Source organism: Fulmarus glacialis, unplaced genomic scaffold, assembly GCF_000690835.1.
Source record: "Fulmarus glacialis isolate BGI_N327 unplaced genomic scaffold, ASM69083v1 scaffold2329, whole genome shotgun sequence".
NCBI lineage: Eukaryota > Metazoa > Chordata > Aves > Procellariiformes > Procellariidae > Fulmarus > Fulmarus glacialis.
In genome coordinates this window covers 1132-26231 of record NW_009232421.1, presented here as the reverse complement: position 1 = coordinate 26231, position 25100 = coordinate 1132, and the positions used below count along the sequence as shown (strand labels likewise).

Below are 25100 nucleotides of genomic sequence, written 5' to 3'. Positions count from 1 at the left end.
TGCTGAACTGAAAACAGTTTTAAATAAGAAACTACCTCTAGCACAATGACCTTCTGTAACTGAAGGCAATAGCTATAATAATAGTTCGCTTGTTAGCACTCAGGGCAGAGAGACTTTCCCTAAAAACCTCGGAACTGAATCAAGGAGGGAAATTCGGGCACAAAGGCTGAACAGCTTTAGGTAACTCTCAACTTGCAGTGAGACATAGCTGGCTTAAATGTTGAGATTGCTCAAGTCTCATGGGTGTGTTTTTCTCTAAAGTTCCTATTTCTAAACTAATCTTTTTGTTTTAGAGACAAAATTGTTTGGGACAATTGAGGTGCTGCATAAGGCGTAAAACCAGAAGTTAGGTGTAATTCAGCTTCATTTGCTCAAACTGCAAACATCTGGTTATCTCAGTGGGCTGGATGGTACTTTTTTCTCTGCTTGTAACTTTTCGGCATTGATACAGAGGCATTTACAGGAAGCAGAAAAAAGGTGTTGCCTCAAGAAAACAAGAGCAAAGCTCTTGACTATTTTTATCCACTGATGAGGGATATAGTGGGAAAGAGCTGCTTGCGGAGCTGCTTGAACTTCTTTTAGTTTTAATCATTCTGAGTTTTAATCATTTTTAGACTTAAAAAAAAAAATCTAAATATTTGTGATTGTGTCCTGCATGCAGATAGTATTCAGAAATTTCTTTTTCCACTTCTAAAAGAGCAGGGAAAAAAAAGGTTGTTAGTGAACAGTGCTATTCAATTAAAAGTGTGGGAGGAATTCAGGAACATCTTGTCATGCATCCGCCTCTATTGTCTCTTGCGTTTGCACTTGGACTGTAAACACTTGGGTTGTCTGGGATGTCCTTTGTTGTTGTTGTTCCCACAAGGGGTGCTGATCCTGGGGTGCCCTCCCGTGAGCTGCGTGAGGAGGACAGAACGGTCGTGGTGAGAGCCTCAAGCCTCAGCTCCCTGGGACAGGCACCCCTTGCTCGCTGCGGCACCGCGCTGAACAGCTGGTTCCCCTGGATCTGCCTTCACTTCTTCTTTGGGACCCAGTAGCATTGCAGCACGGCAGATGGACTGCCGAACACATGGTAAAAATAGGGTGGGTTTTTTTGTTGTTGTTGCAGTGGGGATGATGTTCAAATGCCTAAAAAGCTAGGTCAGCTCTTATCTGACATCAGTGCAACGTGGGTGTTTAAAGCTCCCGTCCCAGGAAACATGGTTGTAGAGGATCTCAGCTTTCAATTTTAAGTGAGCATTTCCTCTTAGGGTTGCAGGTGGAAGCTTGAACATGTTCATCTAGTTCATTGCATAAATGTAAAAGGGAAAAAAAAAGGTTAAAATGTTGGATTGCTAACCTTTTCAGTTTTAATTTTAACTGCTCGAGGTTTTCAGTGTTGTCAACTGTTTGATGGTTTAAAACAACAAAATGCAAGACAGGCTTCTCAAAGCTGTCATTTCCTAGAAGCGTCTATCTTTAATGTGAAAGGGCTGGGACTACAGCTGGGAAGCTTCTAGCAAGGCGTGAAGGAAGTAAACACTTTCATGTGGCCCTTAAAATGCGATTGTGCAGTTCTTGGAGTCTGAAAGTGAAACTTGCGATAAACAAAAATGAAACCAGCTCTTACTGAAATAAATCAAAGTGTCCACCGTCTGTGAAAGGACAGTGTTCCTTTAAAGATTGTTGGAGTATTTCTCCAAGATAAATGGATGCAACAAACCAATTTGTTCCTCAGATAAAGGTTAATAAAACCTCAGAGGTTCTGCATCCGCTGGGGTTGAAGATGGGTCTGCTATGGCTAATTAATCATGGTGATTTAAATATAATTCTCCTGATGCTGGCATTAGCAAAGCAATAAATGTTGTGGATTAGAATTCCCATTTTGGAGATCTTTATTGTGCCTGGCACAGCTCAGAGGCATCATTCCTCCCCCACTTATTATGCTTTAAGTATTTGGATGTTTGCACTTAACACATTTTTTTTCCACATTCAGCAAAACAGAATTTGTGGTGGGTGTCTTATGAAGAAATGTCCAGACTTGATTTATTTCCTGGCCTCAGTTGTCTGTCGTAAGGCAGGCTTACAGGAATTTATCCCCTGTCGTGCTGGCAGGGGCTGGCACCCGAGGTTCCAGTAACTCGCAGCAAGCAAAGCGGGTTTCATCTTTACCAATCTTATGTGCTTTTTTTAAATTGAGTCCACCAAAGGCACAGCTCTTGCTTAGATGGTGGATTTTTGCTTTTATGTTCCAAAGGACTAACAAGTGTAGTGTTTGTGAAGATGGGAGAAGGACCAGAGGCTTCGGGGTGGGCATCAGTCCTGGGCTGCCCTGGTGATTCAGGGTTCCCCTGCGGTTTTGCTGGTCCTTGCTGCAATCCCACCTGCTGTCCTTCTCTGAAAGGATCTAGCGATTTTTTTATTTAAGATGAATTTTGTTAAGGAACTGGGGGGGCGCTGGCAAACCAGGAATTGTAGTAAATCCTATGGCAAGATTTGGCATTCAGTAGCAATTTTAACCTACTATACTTGAGTCTCTTATCTGTCAGAGATGCTCATCTTCTTTGGTAGCTTTGTGTTTGCATTCTTATGAGTGATTGCTGATGGGCTTGGCTAACCAATACAAGTGATAGTCTGATATGTGAGTTTGAGGAAAAGCCAAGTGGTAACTCATAAATAGCGGGTATCAAATACAGTTTTTCCTGTTGGTTGTTTCTAACATATTTAAGATACTGAAGTCACTTCCATTCTGTTACTCTGGGTGCTTTAAGAATATGTATCGTTCAAATACTGATGGTGAGTTACTCAAAATACATATTTTTAATACATTTTTCTGAAGATTGTGTCACTTGCTCAAATCCATCCTGCTTTGTTGTTATGGGTGCGGTTGGGTACTGAAAGCAAGGGACTGCTGCCTGCAAGTAATGAGATTAGTGAAATAACTAGGTCAGGGTTTTTTTTTTTTTTTTTTAAATTATTAAATCGATGCTGATTACCAAAGTCCCCTATGAGAGCCGTGAAACCAGAAGGTCTGGAGCAGTCACAGGTTGAGCCCGAGTCCTGTTAAAACCAGTAGCATCTTGCCCTCCGGCAGATGCCAGCTTGGCAGTCCTGCTGCTGGGCTTTTCACTGTGTTGCACTGTTTGTAACACCTGTTACTCAGTTCCTTGCTCACCCCTGTCATTCCGTTATTAATCGCCATCTCTTCCAGTTCAAATAGTAATTTGCTATGTAGTGCCTTGACAAATGCTGTACCGAAGTTTGGAGAGAATAGGAGATTAGAGTAGGTCTAAAAAACTGGCTATCCTAGAAGAGAGGAATGGCATATAACCTGCTGCCAGTAAATGCAAGTCACATTTCAAAGTGTTTTCCGGGGTGTCTGGGTATTACCAAGGTTAGGATGAATACTCTGGCAGGCTGAATGACACACAGAGGCCATATAAATGCAAGGTGCTCATATTTAGGGTAATGGAGGACAGATTTCTGTGGAAAGAGGAGACAGAGCAAAAAGCTAAAATGGTTATTGGATCTCCGTGATATCAGCCTCTGGTGGTTTTGGTTACCTGGTTAATGCCAGCTGAGGAGTCATCTTTTGTAGGTGGTTCACTGCCAACTATGCACTTTTGAGCGTGGGCTGTGGTGTTTGTTGCTGCAGTTGCGCATATTAATTTTCAGCTTGGAAAATAGCCACACTGGTCTGGAATTTGGTCATCTTCATCTTCTTCCTTTTTGACATAGCAACAATATTCCCAGGTTAACTGCTGACTTTTGAGAGTAGAAAAGTGTGAAGTGCCTTGATTCTTTTATGGTAATGATACTCCACTGTCAGTCAGTTCTCATTTGCTTCCATTTCCTACGTTGCCTTCAGACGCAATAGATCCTGACAGATTTATGGGCGTTAAACCCAACCATTTAGTTCTGAAAACCTTTACAAAAGTAGGATAAGGAGGTCTGATTCCATCCTTTCTTGCCACGAGGGGCAGTTCAGGCAACCTACAGACCTCCATGAATGCCTCCTGTCTTGATCATGCCCCAGATTTTGACCTTTAATTTGTCACGTAGACCTCCAGCAAAGGTCCAATACTAAACTGGAAGGTGGAGAAAATAATTGGCTTTTTTCCCTGGCACTGATATTAATGTTTGCTGTAGCTTCAGATGTGACAACATATGGTACTGCCTTGAGTTCTCTTATACCTACCACTGCTGGATATTTTGAGGATCATTTGTAAAAGCATGTGACAGCAAAAGTGTGCTACTGGCAGAGTTGCCAGCGTGGTTGTGGGTTTATTACAAATGCCAAATATCAACCAGAAAATAAGTTAAAAAACCATCTTATTTTTATTCAAAGTTGCTTTATAAAGTTTATGACAAGTGAAAACTAATCCAAAACGCCACATCTAAAATACAAAGACACTGTCCAAATGCACCAAGGTGAGGTCTTCCCAACTCAACCAGTTTCATGAGAAAGAGCCTGCACCAGATTTAACGAATGGCCTCTGTTGGACTGGATGGGGAGAGAATACAGACTTCGGGACTGCGGAGCCTCTCCTGAAAGCTCCTGGCTTTGGAGTGTGCGTCAGGGATCCAGTGAGTTCATTTCCTCAGATCTGCATCAGCTCTTAGGATGATGCCAAGGAGGCAGTGATGCACATGCAGCCTAGAGTATGTGCTGCTTTACAGGACAAAGCCAATCCCTTGAAATTAGCTGGAAATCTCCTAGGCTTTGCAGGTGGGAGATAACGGATGGCACGTTCAGGCTTCTTAGTTGCAAAATAGGAATATTCTGCTCTAATGGAGTTGAACACTCTTTGAGAGCAGACTTGTGTAGATGCTGCTTAGTAATCCTGTCTGGAGGCATCTACAGTTAGCTGAACAAAGGCTGGTGGGGAGGGATGTGCTTGCCTGGACAACAAGAAAACAAGACTGTCCTGCAGCAGGGAAGCCTGCACTGGAATGTGATAGCCACTGGCTATTGGGGAAGAAAGTGCTTTCGGAAAGAACCCCTCCCCCTTCCTTGTTTTCATAAGGCTACCTAAAAAAACCCAACAAAACCTCTTTGTAGTAGTTCGACAAAAACTCCATGCTGCTAAGAATGATTAAAAATGATCATTACAAGCACTACTTGAAACAGAAACTAGAAACAAAGGCAGGTCAATAAAATGTGAGTACTCCAACTTTGCTTCTATGAGATTTTTTTTTCCCCATGTATACTTTTCTTACCTATAAAATTACTCTTTCAGACCTGTGCCTTGTCCATGCCTGTTGGTGTGAAAGAGGAAATAGTGTGCTTTCATAGCGCAAGCACTTGTAATATTGTTTCCGGGAGACATTTAGGCTATAGATAACTATATTACTGCTATGTCTTAAGTAGTTACTGTTTGACAGCATATGACAGAAAGAATGAATGGGAGAAGGAAGTAGAAATAATACAACACTGATGATACGAAAAGTGCAGGCTGGGATTTAATTAGAAATTGAAGCCTGATCGAAGTGCTTGGTGGTAGGCAGATGATTCCTAACAAAAAATGTCACGGTGTCTGTCATGGCCTGTACTGATGGCAGTGCATAACCTCTTCCTTGGCTTGCAAAACAGTGCAAGAAACTGTACAGTGGCTCAGATTTTAACAGAAATGAGTCTTGACTTAAGTGGGGAGAGGAAAGGAGATTGAAACACCCCATCCAAAGGAGACACCTGTAACATGTCCCAAAACAATGCTCTCCTTGTGCTCGAATCTTTGCCTAGCGGGCTTTTTCCAAAGATTTGTTGCCTTTATGTTTTATCTCTCCCTCTGCTGGGTTGAGTAACCTGGCATTGGAGGTAGCTGTGCTCTGAGCAGGGGTCGGGCCCTGTGACCTGCTGGGATCCTTTCCAAACTAAATTATTCCTTGATTCTGTGAAACTGTTTGGAAACAAGGGTGACAGTTCTGGGTCTGACACGTGGCACTGAGTCTGATGGCTCCATGTTCCCAGAAACCCATTGGTGGCCGGGCTGACAGAGGGCTGCAGAAAGGCTCCAAGAGGAGCTGCGTGGACTTTGAGAGCATGGCTGGTGACTGGCACTGCAAGGACTTTGAAACCCTGGACTTCCTGAACTGTGGGAGCTGAAAGCTAACTGCGAGACTATTCAAAGGTACAAGCGCTTATGCATTAGCAAGGGAGATAATTTCTCTTGGTCAGTGTGTAAAGAAGCTCCGGACAGTAAGATTTGAATTCTACCTTAGATGGGAAAGCAGGATGTTGCTTGAGATTTGATCTCTAAAAGCAGGCAGGAACAACCTGCAGAATACCAACTTGGCTGCTGAGGATCTTCTGTTCAACATGTACACCCATCCCCTCATAGACCTGTTTGCCAGCTGGGCTAACAAGAAGCAACTCTGCATATGGCAGAGTGGAAAGGTCATTTCCAATATAATAAGGTTGGCAAGAGAGAGTCAGGAAGTTCAAATAAAAGGATAATGTGATAAAAGTCTCTGAAAACAGGACTGCTGCAAGTTCTTAAGTGGGAAAAATACAGTGATGTTGAAGCTGTTACAGGTTGCTGCTTCCAAAAGACACCGATGTGTTCCGTATTGCCACTCTTTGAAGCAAACAACACTGAATGGAATGAATTTTTGGGGAGTAAACACAGGTGGTCAAGGATGGATCAGCGTTGTGATGCAGAGGAGTTCCTGAAATGGCACTGTGGGACTCTGTTCTTTCACCAGCTCCACGTGATTCATTTGCTGGTTCAACAGGTCACATTGATCTTCATGTGTCACAACCACAGACCTCAGCCGGTTACTTTTTGGCTTGTGCATTATCAACGGGATAACAATTTTGCAATGGGATCTTAATTTCTCAATTCTGTTGATGTGAGAGCCAAAATCTATGCTGTTCGTCAGTTGCATTAATTCTGCAAGGCCAACAAAAATGAGGAACAGTGTAAATAAACTAATAAGAGCAGATAAGAGAATAGATGTGTCCTGTTTCTCATTCTTTTGCTGACTAAAATTACAATTTTTGGAATGAATAGCATGCCTGAAGCAGAAAATGCTGTGCTAGCTCAACAGGGTCTCCTAAAAGTTGCTATTAGCTGCTGGAATTAGAGATGGAAAACGCCTCCTTACCCTGTAGGAAAATGTCGTGTCTACTATTGGCACGCAGCATCTCAAGTCAAGAATATAAAATGTTTGCTTTAGCTACCTGCAGTAAAGCAGTTTGACTGGTCTGTCCAGCAAAATATTCTTCTCTTCCTGGAAACAGGAGGCAGGTACCCCTCCAGCTTGTTGCCTCTGCAGATGAATTTTAAGGAAATGGCCTGTTGGTGCTTTTTAGAGCCTTTTGTGGAAATTGTGATACCTGTGGAAGGAGGGGAAGTGGTACATCGTATGCTGAGTCGTGTTTGCTGAACTGTGCCCTCACAAGATCAAAACCCTTTCAAAAGTTGGTGTGACGTCTTAGGAGAAAAATGCAGCGTGGGATCTTTCTGTTGAACCTTAGGTGGTAGGAGGTTCTTCTGCTTTTAGAAGTTACACTGCTGCTGTAATATGGGTGCTCAGGTGAGGGACCCACAGGCCCAGTGTTGGGGAGGTACGGCTCCGACTGGGGTGCTGCGTGGTGGGGGAGTGCTGGTGCTCCCCCAGATCCCCAAATAGACTGAGTCTTCTTAAGAACTTAGTGCAGGACTCTTCTGCATTGAAACTGCTGCCTTACATCAGTTGTTCAGTGAGGTGGTCCATAATTTGAAATGGACTTTGTATTTTGTGCATATGGTGACTCCATAGAGGCTTGTCAGAAGCGTGGCCGTTGTGCACTCACATAAAATAGAGGAACAGTGCAGTTCAGCAAGTGTTCGGATCCACTGATGTACATTCCTATAGCCTGCTGGTTGGGTTTGTTCCTCTTCCTAGCTGGTTGGGGTTTGTTGGGCTTTTTTGTTTGGTTATTTTTTTGGTGTGTGGGGGTTTTTTTGGTTTTTTTGGTGGTTTTTTTTTTTTTGAAAGATGGTACTTATAAAATGAATTCTTTCAACATGTTTTTCAGTATAAACCTCCACACATTTTCTTTGCCTTATCGTAAATTTTAAGTGAAAGAAAGTGAAAATTTTAGACTTTGTTACAGGTTTGTTTGCAACATCAATGTTTTTTAAGATATGTTTGTTTCTTAAGAAACTGTGTAGTGTATTCTAACTTCCAGGTTGCCCCAAAGCCTATTAGAGGATGTACAAACCACAACCTGTAAAATGCTTCTGTTTTCCTGTGTTTTGTGCTTTTTCCCACCCATGTTTTCAGACTAGCAGGAAAACATGGACTTTTGTGAAGCGGTGCACCACGTGGGGGACTGAGACCTCACACGGTAGTCCTTTTCCATCCTAAGTGTCCTGAGGACCAGCTGATTTGGCTCTGCTCCTGGACTACTTCACTATTCCAGGAAGAAGTTTTACAGGAATGCTGATCTTATATAAAGCACATGGCTAATTATGAAGGAATCATTCTAGATTGGAATCTTGCAGGAACATACTGTAATTATCATTTAGATCTAAATGAATCCAAGCACTATTTTCTCAAGTTATAATGTTCTGTTTATTAATGCATTTCCTCTACTTGGCATTCAGCCCCAGTAATGCAGCGATAGTGTGTAAAATGTGGAACAAACGACATCTCTTTTTGAAGAGAATGCCTGGCTCCCAAAACATGATAACTTTTAATGGAAAAGGAAAGGAATGATGAGAAAGTAGCGCTGACTAGATGCTAAAGCAATGTAGCTCATGAATTTGGAGATACGGGGTTTTCTTCCTTTGTGTTGTTTGGTGATCCTTAGCTGTATTTTAACCTCTTTATGTATTTTAGAGTTTCCCAAGACCATAACTTGTGACTTTTCAAATGATTGCAGATCATTGAGTAAAAGATTACCTTTACAGAAGATACTGACAAAGCATCTTAAAAGTGTGTCTGTTTAATTTTAGGACAAGGAAACCTGCATGGGTGTCAACAATCAAAGTTACATATGTGAAACGGGCCACTGTTGTGGACAATCCCAGTGTTGCAACTACTACTATGAACTCTGGTGTAAGTCCTTCCATTTTGTATGGCTTCCCTTCCTAATCTGCATGGCTCTCATACCATACTACAGGTCTGGCTTGTGTCCCATGGGGGTTTGTATTCAGCCCTTGTTATGCATTGCCATTGCATCTCACTGCAACAGAAACGAGTTGACCTGATATGGCAAGGGAAATAGGGTTGTTACAGTAGGCATCGCCTGCTTTTTGAGGAGTAATGGGTCGTCTTTCCACGTTCATCACTGGAGATTTGTTGTTTGTTCTTCTCACTGGTTTGGGCAATACTGAGGGTACCCAAAATAACACTATATGCGAGTGAGGAAACCAGGCTTGAGGGAGAAACGCCGATACGCACAACACTAGAGTTTGACATGCTCAAACAGAGAATTAATTCAGTATCTTTCATCTTATTGTTTTAGTTCTTTGCAAGAAGGACAGTTTAAATCTGATTTATCTTTTTAAAGCTGTCCTTTCAAGGAGGGGGGCCAGGATGTTTATTCTCTTCAAGACGTATTGTGTTTGGAGCACAGCTCCTTGGGTGGAGAGGGTCTTGGGCAAAACTTGTGGGCTGACAGTGGCTGAATACCGTGGGCTGTGAGGAACACACACTGCCCATTGCAACCCCTCTTCTCTCCTCTTTCCCAAAATCTGGAATTTAAAACTACCCATGATTCTAGTGAGTGGTTGAGTGAATATACCTAAGTCCCGTTAGATGACAGCAGGCAGGTCAAAGCAGGTCAGCAAAACTCTGGTAAAGATATATGGAAAAATGGGGGGTTGAAAGGATAGGGAGGTAAGAGATGCTGAATTTTAAAGGCAAACTTTGAGTTGTGCCAGTCTGATGGTGTCTTCCTTTCTTGAGGAGGAGCCGAAAGTGTTCTATATTGAGGTTGAACATTGATGTTGACCTGCTGTTGTACTGCCAGGAGCCTAGGCTGAGAAGGTGTCTGTGCTCCCAGAATTTGGAAATGTGGAACTCTGAACACTGTACCCCCACATTAGAGACTGGAGATATTTTCTTACCACACCCAATGGTATCCTGTAGCTTTTATGCAGCTGTGCTATCTACTTAATCCCTCTGCTGTGCCCACAGTTTCACTTTCTCAAAGTAGCATGTGTGTGGAAATGTATTATACATACAAAGAGTGTCACTTAACCTGGATCCAAGGACAGGAATAGCTGACACCTTATCCTTTAGTCTAGAAACATGCTTTTACTTTTCAAATTAACCAGTGAAGCGTGGAGGACGTAGTTGTAGATTAATGGACACACTGTGCATCAGACTGTAGTGGCTGGCTGTGTCGATATTAATTGCAGGATTTGAATGTATTGCAGACCTTTTACTTGCAGCTTTATTTTCAGAAGTCTCCAAACAGTTCAAGAAACGATTCAGGACTGGGTGGGCAGCTCCAGGGACCCTAGCAGGCTGAGAAACAGGCATGAATGCGTGGCTGCCTTGGACTGCCTGGTTCAGATCATAGCGGTCAGCAACACAAGCAGGACAGATGGCTGGAATTTGTTCGGACTATATGGGGATGCATGGACAAAGCAGAGTGGGGAAGGTCAGACCCGGTTTCGGATTTGTGTGGGTGGGAATGTAGAGGAAGAGGCATGTATATGCAAGGGCTTACAGACTCTGTAGCAAGCAGGATCTAAATTGAGCAACAGCATGGAGTACAGCTGCACACTGGAGCTTGTTGCACGGTCGCCATGTTTCTCCCGTGGACATCTTGAAAGAGAGGCTTAACTGAATTGCATACAAACAATACAGTCTGAACAATAGCCCCCTGTCATTTTAATGGAATGATTTTACTTAACTGTCTTTGTGCTCTCAGTATGGCACAGACTTTTATACTTGGCAGTGCCTGGCTGCATCATAAAAGTTCTTGGAAGATAAAACCAGATTTTTTTAGAAGGAAGCAGAATATTTCAGGCTTCTTTCTAGGGCAAGCACACAGGTCACACTGAGATCTTGGAATAAACATACTAGTGGCACATGCTGCTGGATGGTTCCTCAGGAGGAATGGGTTTCTGTGTTGAGATTCACATTCCTTCTGCATTGCAGAGCATCATATACCACACTGAGATGAGGGGAATAATGCAAGCATGAGACCCATTCTTCTAGGCTTTCTGCGAATTCAGGCAAATATCCAACATTGATTTAAAATCGGTTAATGTTTTCAAAGCTTGCTTTGCCATTATGAGTGTTAGAAAAAGGTTTCTGGGATTGGGAGGGGAGACGTGGGGGGGCACATCCTTTAAATTTAAGAAAACTCATATTCTAGAGCTGGCAACCACAGCTGCAGAATTTACCTGCTGCTCCAGGAATTGTTGAATATCTTTAGTAGGTACGTGTGGTGAGGCACACTTAAGACCTTCAAGGTGAATAGCAGTGATAGTATATGTAAATAGTCTAGAGCAGTGAATTGATGGTGTGGAGAGCAACAGCTTTACATGCTTGGGAATAGAGTAGCTTTTTAAAAGTTAATAATAACTTTTGGTTAATGAACAGTTAAGTTAGCACCTTTTAAGTATGGCTTCATGGTTGTTCTGTGTTTTGATTTTAACCAGTGTATGCATGTACTGAAGTAGCTTTTGAGAAGTTTCTGCTCCTCTTCACCTTCTCAGACCACCAGTGCTATTGTGTGCCTGAAAACAGGCTAGTGGCTAGTCCTGTTGAATTAAATCCTCGATTTATTTACCACCACAGCTTTGTGGAGAGAAGAAGCAGAGGAGAGTGGCATTTGAAATGCAAAAGAAAACTAGTCTGCCTTTGCTGGACATGCCTTCTGAAATGTGACCCTGTCTTGTGGCCACTTGGGAGTTTTTCCTGTAAAAAGGATCTTTTTCCCTGTTTAAGAATTTGAGGGGAGTTTGTCTTTGAAAATGGCTGATCTCAACGTTTCTAGACAGCAAGTCAAGTTGCAGTAATTACAAACCAGTCCTTGAGGGTAGTGGAATAGGATGCAAAATCAAGGTATTATTTTGTTAAGGGGTGGAGTGGAGGAGTGGAGAACATGATATGCTAAGCAGGTGGACAGCCTGTGTTTAAAATTAGATTACAGCCCGGTTCAGATTCCCCACCCATCTCTTATTAAAAAAAAAAAAATAGTGCCATGTTGCCAAATAATAAAACTATATCCAGATTTATATATATAGATCTAATAGCTATATAAAGATCTAATTAGTTCTTAGCTCAAGCTTGGTAGCTGGTAATATGGGGGGAAAAAAGTGCAGTATGTCTTTTAATTTTCTTGGAATAGAATCATAAAAAGTAAAAGGGAAGAAGGGGCTTTATTGTTGCATTTCCTCACATAGGGAAAGCTGTTTGTTTGGATGGTGGTTGAGCTGGTTCAACATTTTAGCCTAACAATTTCTTTGGGCTCCCCGGAGAGCTCACAGTCCCCAAGGGGGAGATTGTGGTCTTGGGAGAATGGCAGCAGCTGCTGGATTTTGCTTACTAACAGTTTTTATTCAGGTCTGTTATGATGTGATTGTGATTTGCTGGAGTTTTCCAATGTTGGCCTTTGTCCAGGCCTGACAGGTGTCTTACTGCGTAAATGTTCCAAAATACCACTTTTCAAAATACAGGAGAGAAGGTAATCAAGGAATGAAGTTCCCGCATTTTGCAGGTTAACAATTAAGGCTCAGACGTTCTGGATTTTCCCAAGTGTATAATGTGGACTGAAAACCAAATCCAGATCTCCTGACATCCATTCTTGTGTATCTCCTTGCCTATTGAGGACCGGCATGAAATTAGACTATTCCAGAGGCTCTGAACACAGCAAGCAAAGCTGTAGAAAGTATTTTGCATGGTGTGGTTGGAAGAATAGTACGCTGTGCTTCAGGAATCGTGGAGCATGGAAACAGGCAGCTGGTCACTGCGTGCAGAAGATCTCAGTCGTAGGATTTCAAAGTTAAAGAGCTTAGCTGGTCATTTAGGTGCTGTACAACAAACCAGCTTTGGCGATGAGTGAGCGAGTATTCATATGTTGGATGTGCCTATTTTGCTTCATTTTGGCTACTTTAGCAGTGATACTGAGCCTTTCTGTTTCTGAAAGAAAAAAAAGAAAAAAAGATCTTGACTGTCTGGGCCCTAGTGGAAGAGTTGTACAGGAAAAAATGTTCTGTTTGCAGGCAGCACAGTTGATGTTTTTGCTGATTTTGAACATTTTGCTCATCTCTGCACGCTTTCCCTTGGAATCTCTAGACAGCTCTTTTCCCCAAAAAGCATGCTGCCAGAGAATTTTGGCAAGGATCCGGTTAGTTGCTAAAACTAAAGCAACTGCCGTACCACGTACATATTCCAGGTCAGCTTTATAATAGGAATTCATTTCCAATACTTTGCTGCAGTCTCTAAAACCCGCAGTCAAACAACACATCAGTCCCGTGCTTTCTTCCTCACCCCGTGTTATCTTATCCTTCAGTATAACCACGTCCTTTTTTAAAGAGGAATTTGTCCTGTTCCTTGCCTTTCACTCAGCCTCCTACATGGTTATACTTGCTTTCTCTTTCCTAGGTGTACCAAACTCTACCTTTGGCTGCTGTTACTCCTCAGCTGGTGCTTCAGTGATAACCCTCTCATGACAAAGCCTAGCTGAAAGTATAGGGCAAACAAAACATGTCACAGCCATGCAGAAACTCATGATAAATAGGGTCACCAAGGGAGTTATTTACTGATTTCCGTGTACTTTTTGTAGCCTAATCTCTATTAGACCACTGTTCAACATACATTTTACCAACACAGATGTCTTGGGAGGGTTAGGTCAGCTGGAATTGACTGGACTTAAAAACGTGTCTTCTGGAGCACAGGAGCAATTGCTCTTCAAAGGCTCCCTCCCCAGGAGAGAGGCATAAAAACAGTGTCTGCAGATTTACTGCCTCAAGTTGACTCTCACTGCAAGATAAGCAAAGGATTTTTCTGAAACCTGTCTTCTTCCATCTTATCTCATGGCAGTGGGTGTACCATGTATACTGGACACTATTCTGAAAACTAGAAGCCAGCTGCAGTTAGCGTCCATCTCCTTCTGTCTGAGTTACCAGTCTGGGAGCAAGTGAGCAGGAGTTGGAGATGTTGTCTTCAGCTTTTTTCTTTTGCCATTGTACTCTACAAATATTCAGTAACTTTTTCCTGCAAGTGTGGTCAGGCTGGCGCTGCAGTTCTACTAATTTAAATTGACATAAAACTGTCACTGAAAGTCACAGTTCTCTTGCTGGTGTTGTGTTTGGCAGATGAGTTTCAACCTGCTCTGGTTCCCTCAAACCAGTTCAAACCACAGTTGCGTACAACTTTGTGCTGGCACAAGAAGAGGTAGAGGAGGCAGCAGGAGGTATGGAAGAGACAGGCAAGAGAGGACCACGTCATTCAGCAGCTTCTTTTTTTCCTTCTTAAAATGTTCATAGGCCTATGGCCTGGATCCTTCATCTGGCATTCGTGAGCAGCAGCATTGACTTGTACAGACTTGTGTCTGAAGTGGCAGGAGATGATGCGGTCTCTGTGCCAAGGACACTACTATTAAACCCAAGTGCATCCGGGTTGTGGTACCGATTAAATCTCTCTCCTATTTTTGATGATAGCATTTGCCCTGTGAAAGACAATTGTTTTTCCAGCCATGGCTGACTGTGAGGCCACCGTTTGGGACATCACTTTTTAGTCAATGAAATTGTCCCACTTCTCCTTCTGTTCAGAACCAGCTCTCATGGAGCCAAAGCTATTACCCAGATGCTTGTCAGGCAGACACAAAAGCACTTTGCAGTATGTTTTGGCTTGCTTTTAGGGGACTTCCTGCCAACAGAGCAATGGCATTTGCCCAAGTTTACCATGAACTTGAGGGCAGATTTCTTTGTTCCTTCCCTTGGAACGCTCCAGAAAACGTTTTCCATTTTGCACAGGATAAAAGGAGCTTCCCTCAACGGGAATGGCAACATCCCAGGCAGCAAATACAGTACAGCATCAGACTGAACATTGCTCCCCCCTTTTTCACGAGGAGGGAATGCTCTGTTTTTTTAATTCTTAAATTATTTTATTCTTAATTATTCTTAAGTTTAAGCAAAACTATGGTCAGTGTCCCAGAAAGGTTTTTCTTGAAGCTTTAAGCCTGGCATGTTCTTTCACAGCTGGTAGAAAACATCTCTGGTGCGTGACCATGTGATGGGGCTCCCTTTCCCAAGCACGCTGTAAATGTAGCAGCCTTCTCTTTCTTTGGTATTTCCTATGCTTGCGAGAGATGGCTTTCATGGGAACTAATTCTGTTCCCAGGTCTTTCTGCAGCTCCCATTCTGACTCTCTGAGCTTGGCGCTCATGTAGAGCTTGCAGCTCTGAGCCTGTCTGATGCTGGGTAAGAGGTTGGTGGTACTTTTTTATTTTTATGAAAGGTTTTGATGCTCTGGCAGGGAGATCTCTTGGCAAAACTCAGCTCCTTGGCTGTGTCTGACTTACCCTTTGGTTGCATCATTATCCACCCATTGACATCACCAGTGAATTTGACAGAAAATATAGCAGTGTTTCTCAGGACTCAGCCTTTTTTGGACTGGAGAGTGTTTCAACTTCTGACTCTTCCATAAACCAAGAGCGAGCCTGAAATTGCCTTCAAATGCAATGATCCCCTGGTGCATGTTTAGCTCCAAACTGGTGCATCACTTCTGTCGATGCTGTCCATCAGCAGTTGTTTTTCCAAAGATCCTGTTTGCTGTCTACCTGTCATGTTGCTCTCAGGTTGCCGTGAGCTTTTGTTCCCAGTGGTCACTGCCAGGTATTTCCCAGGCACTGGGAAATACTCTCTTTCAAATCAGACATTTAATGGCAAACTTGGCTCAGGATGCCCAGTGTCTCCCAACCTTTTCTCCTTTTCCAGCAACTGCTGCGATAGCTCAGCACAATGCAGCTGAAAACCAGCTTGTGTCCATTTGGGAAGGAGGCACATGTTGAAGGGGACGGGGAAGGCTTTTGGGGACAGTGAAGGCAACTAGAAGCCCAGTTTTACTTGGCTTTTAGAGACCTTTTAATGCCAAACTTCTGTTGCCTTTGCACATCTTGCCCATTTTCAGCATAAGGCAGAACGGGTACCTGCTTTTGCAATGAACGAGGTGTTAGTGTGTACCGCTACTGTGCTCAGCCTCTGCGTTTCCTGCTTGTGTAGTGTTGGTTTTGGGTGAATTTGAAATTCCCCTCATTCCCCTCCTGCCAAATGAGCCACGGGGTGCATGGGCCAGTGGTCTGCTCGGCTTACCTCCCTGTTGCTGGTTTGAAGCCAAGCATCACCAGGTGTGCAAATGCACAGTTCAGCCCTGGACATCTTCACTGTTCACTCCATACTTTTAGACATAATATTTACAATTGCACTTGGCCTTGTACACATAGCTTTATTCCAAATAAATGACTGTACTATATATTTGCTAGGCTTTTACAGTTTTTCTGTTCTGCAGCCAAAATAGCAGCTGTGCCCAAACTTCTGGCTAGGGCATGTTGTAGAGCCTTTTATGGAGGCCCTGGACTCCCAGCGCCATGCTGGGCTTGCAACCAGACTGCACCCTGTCCATCTTGCAACACTGGCACCGCTGCTCAAGTGACACCAAGCAGCCCCTTGTGTGCCTCAGCAGCTATGGGTTTCCCATCCTATTGCTTTCTATGCGCTGGGGGGGCTTTCAGCCCTGCGGTGCAGATGTGCTGTTGCGTGACAAGGTGGGGGCAAAGACGTTAAAGAGGACACCAGAAGCCTGGCCAGCAAATGGCTGTGGTGGGCACACGCTGCTGACCTCCTGTGATCATCCAGGCAAGTCCTTGGGCTCGTGCTGAGTCAGGGGTTGAGTAATTCCTAGAAGCTCTAGGAAGTGTCAGCAGTTAATGAAACCAGGCAATAACGTGGTATTAGTGGGTTCTTTTTCTGGAAATTCCCATGAAAAACAACAGATCTCATCCACTTGTGGTTGCAAGCGTGCATAGACCCTTTGCACGAGAATGGAGGTGTTGTTCCTGGCACCTTAGCCAGACTGCAATCCAGTAAATTATGGTCTGCTTACTTAAAATGCCACCTGCGGTTCCAGTAGGATCCAGCATTAATTTATTGTCCTAAACTGTTTTATGTTGTTACTGCCTGTTGTTTACAGAGTTGCCGCACGTCTTCCCAGGAATGGCTGAGCTTACTTTGACCCCTACTCTGAGCTTGTGCATCGGTTTTTCTGCAAAGCACTTTGGGATTTCTTTGGAATGGGTAGAGAAGTTTTCTAAAGAAATACTTTTTTAATCTTCTGGATGCAGGCTTGGGTGGGAGCAGTTATTCCCTGCAGAAAAATTCGGCTGCTACAGCTGAGATTGCTTAACAGTGGCAGTTCTCCAGGACATCTTAACTAACTAAGTGCTGCTTGCTACCATTGCATCTAGAGTCCTTGGGAAAGGACATGATCAAATGTGTTAAAAAGCATCTGTTTTCATAACTGTAGCTAAAATCCCTGGATAGCTGGGTGTAATTTTCCATTGTTTTTGAATGCATGATCACGGACTGCTCTTCGAAAATAAGGAGTACTTGGAAGATGAACTGCAGGCCTTCAGTGCATGGTGGCGTGCTGTGCCAATGACCTGGTTTCAATGAGTGTGTTCTTGCTTCCTCAGCAAGCAAGAGCCAAGGGACCTTCTCTCAGCAAGAAATAAAGTGTATTTGTGGGAGTCTTCAAACTGCGAGGCACTGGTTGCAAATGCCTGACTTTGGAGGGAAGGGTGGACTAGACCAATCCTTATAGTTTCTATAAGCTTTTTTAGAAGCAGGAGGGTGTTTGGAGGGCAGTGGACACTTTCTCAGTTCAGTCTGAAGGAAGTGCAGAAGGCATCTCGAGTGCTTCGTCCTTTGCTTCTCTGGAGCGAAGATCACAGTCTTCTCTCTGCCCTTCGTGGTATAGCTGAGCAGGCTGGCTAGAAAAACTGCCTAGGAACCTTGATATCCAGCCAAGCAAAAAAAAAAAAATGGAGCATGTAACACCTTCATTTGATAGCAGGTTTTGATAAGTTTGGGTATAAGGCAGAATCCAGTCCATTAGGGAAATTGGTTGCGCAAGATGAGAGAGATTTCAGTTTGCTGTGCCAAAATACATGGAGAATTTGGGTTACGACACAGGGAGGTGAAAGTCCCTGCTCAAAATGCTCAGAGGCATGATACGGCATATCCAGTTCACCTACTAACAGCCCAGTGCCAGGCTCTGAGATCTGTGATATGGGTTGATTGGACTTTGTCCTGAGCCAGAGCAATACTCCTCTCATTCTTGAAATTCCTAAACTGTTCACCTTTCCCCACCCAGCTCTTAGCAGAGAAAACATTGCTAACTCAGCAGGGGATGCTGAAAACATCAAGGTATTGTAAAGGCAGGACTAGAGCTTTTACTAGGGAGAAAAGAAGCAGTTTGATCTCACAGGGCAGAATGGCCATGCTGAAAATGGGCTGTAGCACTAGGAGTCTTCATTTTGTCTGTTTGGAAATAATGAAGAGTGGCAGGGGTCTTACGGAAAGAAAAATGGTGTTGTGATCTCTGCTGGGGAGTGGCTGCCAGGCCTACATGTTTCTAAAGGGGGAGCTCTCCTGGTATCCTTAGCTGCAAAAGCTGAGCTTAAAAAAGATAGAGATTACAGACACCGCTGAGGCAGGTAGAGCTGCGAGCTGTAGTTGCAGGAGACAAAAGCCTCATCGGAAACATTTTTCTAGTGCATGCAAGCATGAAGGGGAATTTACAGAAAGGAGGGGTTATTCCACATGTTGGAGGGAGTGGAGAAAATTCAGGAAGTGCTCTTTTAAAATTCCCTTTTAAGGAACAGTGTACGTACAGTACAACAGTGCAAGAAACCAGCCGTGACCACAAACAGAGCAGAAGTTAGGTTTCTTGAGGATTCAGAGTGGGAGGCTAGTTTAATTTAATTTTGGATGATTTAAGACATTGAATACAAAAATAAGTTTTAAAAATATTTTGAGACATTTATGTAAAAAGTATGTTTTTGTTAAGCATAACAATGAAGGATTTGGGCTGGAAATTAAAGAGCAGTGCAAACAAAAGCAAAACATAGTGCTTGGGGTTTTTCTCTTCTTCTGCGGTCAATCTGCAGAGTGTCTTTTGTGTCTTGATTGTTATTTTCAAACCGAAGTGGCTGTGGGAGACAAGTTCAATGCTATTCACAGCTCTACTCATATTTTTGGCCAGAAGAAATTATATCCAAGGGGTGGGGGGGAGCTTAGCCCTGTTTCCATATTTCATTCTCTTCCAGAGTTGTGCCTGTTGAACATATTCCACATTGTACCGAAGTGTGTACAGAGTTACCCGATTCGGTCAAGGCTGCCAGAGTAGCAGCCACCCACGCAGGCGGGTCCGTATCGAAGCCTCCTGGTGCACTATGTATTTCTGCATTTAGCGCTGTGCGGGGTTCAGATCCAGGCTTTCTGATGATCTCTTCCATCGCCTTCATGGGGTGTCCTGGGATTGGATGTGGCTCTCGAGCTATGGTTAATGCTTGCTCTCCTCCGCTGCAGGGTTTTGGCTGGTGTGGACCATCATCATCATCCTCAGCTGCTGTTGTGTTTGCCATCACCGACGCACCAAACATCGTCTCCAGGCGCAGCAGCGGCAACATGAGATCAACCTGATCGCTTACCGGGAAGCCCATAACTATTCAGCCCTGCCGTTTTATTTCCGTATGTACCTCACACTGTTTTTCCTGGAGGTTGTGGGGAGCAGGGCAGTGGCGAGTTTCCCATGTTGGGTGGAAGCGGGGAGCGGTGGTTGGGCTCAGCAAGAGGTGGAGGGCAGCTTTGCTGCCTAACCTTGGCTTGTAGAGAGGAGGTGACATATTCCAGCTGCTGGATGCATTTGAGCCCCCTTGAGTCTGGAGTTGAACCACACCAGCTACAGCACCTTCACACCCACCCTTGGTTTGGCTCTGTGAGTGGGTGATTCCCTGGGTGTTTTTCTGGGAAGGTTCTTAAAATATCTCGTTCAGGACTTTATGGATGCTCCTTCTCTCCAGCCTGCACTTTCTGCTGGTGGGATTGAGATGTGGGAAGTGGCTTCACGAAATTGGGTCACACAGGCTGGGTGGAAGTGGTGCCTTATCAGGGACTGTGCTGGCTCCTGCCCTGTGCTGCGGTTCCCAGACGACGCTGCTGGTGAGCAGCCCTAGGAGTTTGCACGAAGGACCTGTTGCCCATGGCTCAGGGAAAGTACAATCGCTTTGTTCTCTCCTTTGTGCCCTGCTATGCTGTGCTAGAACAGCAAGTCTCGACCTTTTGAGTGGAGGCACCACAACTGAGTTGCCTGTGATGGACTGTTGAATTGCATGTATGAACTTGCTTTTCTCGTTAAACTCTTGCAGCCACCTCAGAAATAATCCCCGGCAGCGCTTTCCTCCCCAGCCCCAGGGGTACGCAATTGCACATGGAAAACTGTAGTGCTATCTTTAAATGTTTCCAGTATTTAAGTCCATTCTGTCTATATAGACTATTTTGCTGCCTCTTAAGAAATAAACAAAATCTTTCCTAGATTTGAGGGGCTGTAAGTACAGTAAACCAAACTCTCTTGCCAGTACTGCCAATTTATTCTGACCACACCAGAAAAACTGAATCCAGCACTAAAACAACAACCAAAAGCCAGGATCCTAAGTTCCCTGTAACTGCTCATGTCTCTTCATATTTGCACAAAGCTTTGTGAGATGAAACCTTTGCTCTTGAAAATGGAAACTCAGCTGAGAAGCCAGTGTTGGAGAGGGCTGGCGAGTTATCTCCCAGGTTGTTCTCTGCAGCCAACGCAGGCCATTCCTTGGTGTGGTTTATAGGGCCGTATTGGGGTACAGGGCGGTGGGGGGAGGTTCGCCTGGTAGCCCTAAGCATAGACTTGAGAGCAGGGAGATGAGGCTGCTGTTCCCAGCTGTGTCCATCTCCTCCTGTAATGGTGCCCTCCTGTGCCGCGATTGCTGCTTCTCTAAAACATAACATGTCTCACTTGGGCCAAGTTTTGGCACTCCTTGTAAAGCCCATTTAGCTGTTCAGTGGGAAGGTGCTGGTAGATGACAAATAATATACCGACCTGTATTAATGACTTGTTTCCTGAGATAAGCTGTTCATGAAATAACTTCTCCTCCTTGCCTCCCACTTTTAGGGTTTTTGCCAAATTATTTACTACCTCCCTATGAGGAAGTTGTGAACCGACCGCCGACCCCGCCCCCACCATATAGTGCCTTACATCAGCAGTGCGTCCCAGCAGGCAGCAGTAGCACAATCCCAGACACGCCAAGAAACCTGCAGCCAGCACAGAGCAGCTCAGCAGCACCCAGCGGCAATAACAGCAGTACTCACACCACCGGGTCCCCCGGCCTTGGGGACCCCGAGCCCTCCACCACCACACTGGTCGAGCGAGCAGTTGCCAAAATGCAAAGCGTCGAGCCTGGCGGTACCAGCACGGGAGCTGAGCTAGTGGAGAGGGCCGGTCCCGATAAGGATACGGAGTGCAAGGAGGAACTGCTAAAAGGTTACAGCTCTGAGAGCTTAGAGCAGAGCAGCGCCATTCCCGACGCGAAGGACAAGACGCCGGGCAGGCAGCGCCGTTTCACCGGCGACTCGGGCATCGAAGTCTGTGTATGCAACCGGGGCCATCATGACGACGACCTCAAGGAGTTCGACGGGCTCATCGATGATGCTCTGGACGGGCCCCTGGACTTCTGCGACAGCTGCAGTGGCCGCCCCCACGGGGACGAGGAGGAAGGGCTTTTTAATGCTGTGGAAGAGCAGCACCGTGAACACAGCCACCACCACCTGCCCCGGCAGCCGGTGTGTGTACTCTTGAACACAATAAATGAGCAGGACTCTCCAAATTCTCGTACCAATAACTCCCCCAGCTAAGGTGGCAGAGTGGAAGGGAGAATCGGGGGAAAAAAACAAAGAAATAAAAGTGGAATAAGAGGATTGAAACTTTAACAGGAGGAAAAGGTGATACAACCTTCTTTTTTTAGTTTATTTTTCTCTCTCCCCCTCCAATATAATTCAGGGACTAGTCCCTGAAGGCCCGGCTTGTGGGGGACGGGTCGTTCTGGGTTTTGTTAATCGTGTCTGTCCTGCTCCGCGGGGCAGGGACTGATGTTTCTCAATGAGACCTTCTAACAAATGGAACTTTCCCAATGGTGATTTTGGTGATGGTTATTATGAGTTTGTTGGTTTTAGTTTTCCAAAACACTGCTTTATCTTGCAATCAGTAAAGCTCAGCAAATCTCACCCTGGGAGGATACGAAATCACCATAAGGCTTCAACCTCCAGGTGTCTTCCCAGAAGCAAGCAGCTTCTGACAGTGCCGGCAGTCAGTAGCCCAAGAGTTCTGGTTTGATATAGTGCTCTTGAGGCATTGGGGATTTCTTTTCATTTTAGCTTTTTTTTTTTTTTCTTTTTTGTGTTAAGTTTTCCTGAAGCTGATGAATGCCTGAACACATCAGCCCTATAATCTCTGGTGCTTCAGTGTTTAAGACAGCAGGTAGGAAATTTCCCACTTGAAGCTGGTGACTGAAGGACCAGTTTCTTCCAGAAGGAGCGTTAGTCTACCGTAAGCAGTTTGAAAAGAAAGAGTTTGCAGAAATTTGCCTTTATATGTCATTTTTGAAGACAAGTGTATTCCTTCAATGCCTCCAAGAGCACAGTTAGAAGTAGAATCCAGGCAGCTGGGCTGCCTTCCAAGTACTGTGGTCTCCGAATGACCTTTTCCCAGTGTGCTGCAAAAGGGCTTGGCTTTATTTTTTTCCTTTTTTTGCACCCCGAGAGCAGCACACTCGAGTTAAGACGACAAAAAAAGAACAGGGCTCTCTTTGGCCAGTGTGCCTTCAAGCTTCAGCGATGCATGTTGAACAAATGGAGACGAGAGCTCCGTCCGTTGCGAAGGGATGACTTAACATGTAGATGTGGAAGACCTGTGCAGTATTTTTTTTTTTTTTTTGATCCAAAAGTTTGGTGCGATTCTAATGTTGACCACTTAAAAGAAATGAATGTCTGTTTTCTTTTTCTTTTTTTTTTCTTTTTTTTTTTTTTTTTATGGTGGCAACTGGCTACTGTATAATGTCTGTGAGCGTGTGTGTGTGACTGCAATCCATGCATGCGAGTCCTACTGGTAATATGAAAACCTGCTGTAAGACTGCAAGAAAATTTACTGTAGCTTTGCTTTAATAAACGGTAGAGATTTTGTTAGTAACAACCTGAAGGAAAAAAAAAAAAAATGAAGAGCTGAAACTAACATTCCCTGGGGTGCTCGTGTGGAAGAGAGCACAGTTCAAACTATATATCTTGTTCTCTTGTTCTTGGGTTTTCTCCCCACCCCTTTTATAATTATGGTCATCCAGATCATTACTGTTATGGGGAAAAAAAAAATTGAAAACTGAACTCAGACATACTCACATTTGATTGATTGAAAACCAAAATCAGTTTTAAATAAGGTGGAAACCAAAATATAATGCCTTTTCTGATAACTTGCCCATGTGTATGTGTATCATTTTGTGAGTTAAGAACAAGATTTGTCTTTAGTTTGTGGTTTTGTTTTGGTTTTTTAACTGGAGGTACGTAGCACTGTGCTGGATACAGATGACAGAGCAAGACAAGTGGTGCTTATTTGAGCGTTTTACCCACATGTTTGAGGAGAGCACTTTTACCTTGCAAGGTTTAGGAGAATCTCACTCCTTTGCCCGTCACAGCCTTTCTCTTCCATCAGAACCGCCAATGAAGATGGCTCTTCAGTTTGTGTCTTGGGGTGCTCTTAAGAATGAAGGACTTTGATTTGGATTCAGGAGACCTTGTTCCTGGATGCCTGGAGCGTGAGTGGTTACAGAGAGGCTGTGCGTGCCCCAGAGCCAGGCTGGCTCGCTGCGCACCGCAGCCGCCTGGGGACTGGTCGCTTCCAGCTGTGTTCACTGACCACGTGTATCTTTCGAGAAGAGAATTAAAGATCCCCAGTGCCACCCCTAGGAATTCTGTACATACTGGCACCTGTCTTTGTTCCTCGCACCACAGAGGAAGCTAAAAAAGCACGTCAGTCCTTACGGAGTGGGGTTTTACTACTGTAAATCCTGGGATGGCCCTGTGCCAGTGGGAGACCCTCTGCCAACATTTCTGTTGGCATAAAACAAAAATCTCCGTGTTTGCTTTCCTGCCATCCCACTAAGGGCGGGGGAATCCCCCCACTTCTTCTCTGGACATAGAGGTGAGTACCAGTAAGCCGAGCTGATGTTTCTAATCTTAGAAAGTCATGCAGAAGCAGTGGTGTGCCTGTTTTATGACTCCTGGAGGTTTTTCAGGCTTTTAAAGACCATAAAGAAACAAACAGGGCACAAACCATGTCTCTTAAGCTCACATGTGCCTGAGGAGGAGCAGGACTATCACTGTGGCTCTCTGTGCTTCAGGCTTTTAGACTGGACCAGGGGCAGCTGGTGTGGGGAGGAGGAGTGGTGCAGGGCAGGACACTGGGCAGGTGAGCTCCTCGGAGACATCCCAACTGGTGCCTGTTCAGGGGAAAAAAAACATGGGCAGGCAGAGGACTCCCACAGCTCTAGCTTTGGAGCTTTAGAAAGGTGGTTGATCCTCACGTGTATCCCTTTGTAGAACGCCAACATGGCCCAAACAGAGCTCTTCTCCAAATGCACGCTGTGGGTGTAAAATGCTTGAGATGTGAGGACATGGGCAAGTGTGCAACTGTAACACCAGAGCACCAAACCCCACCCATTTCCAACTATAAGGGGCGAGTGTTTCACGGGCATAGTGAATACGTCTTTTCAAAACAGAGTTGCAAACAGTGCAGCACAACTGAGAGCAAATTAGTGTCGATCCACTGCTCAGTGTTTTTCTTTACAACGTGTTTTAAGTGTTGATGCCAAGAATACCTCAAGTCTGATTTTGCTAGAGTCCGTGGCAGTGCAGTGCTGCTTACATGGCATGTTTTTGGCAGCTGAAGTTGGCTCCGAAGGCAAGGACGCAAGGACCCGGCGGGCGTCCTGGTGGGCTTGGGGTATGTCGCCTGGGGACAGGCGCTGCAGAGCATAGTGCGGTGGCTCAGTGAGAGGAACCCCCCGGGCACAACGGGGTTCCTGG

The 25100-nt window shown here is 44.6% G+C and overlaps 1 protein-coding gene across 1 annotated transcript in view; it reads left to right on the top strand.

Annotated features, from left to right (window-relative positions):
* The window catches only part of WBP1L (WW domain binding protein 1-like), a 23554-nt gene extending 1000 nt beyond the window's left edge, over nt 1-22554 (top strand). The window contains exons 2-4 of the mRNA XM_009584878.1: nt 8925-9027; nt 19524-19685; nt 21145-22554. Of these exons, the coding sequence (XP_009583173.1) occupies nt 8925-9027; nt 19524-19685; nt 21145-21884 (1005 nt within the window). The 3' untranslated portion in view covers nt 21885-22554. The remainder of the gene's footprint in view (nt 1-8924; nt 9028-19523; nt 19686-21144) is intronic.
* Nucleotides 22555-25100: the final 2546 nt, after the last annotated feature.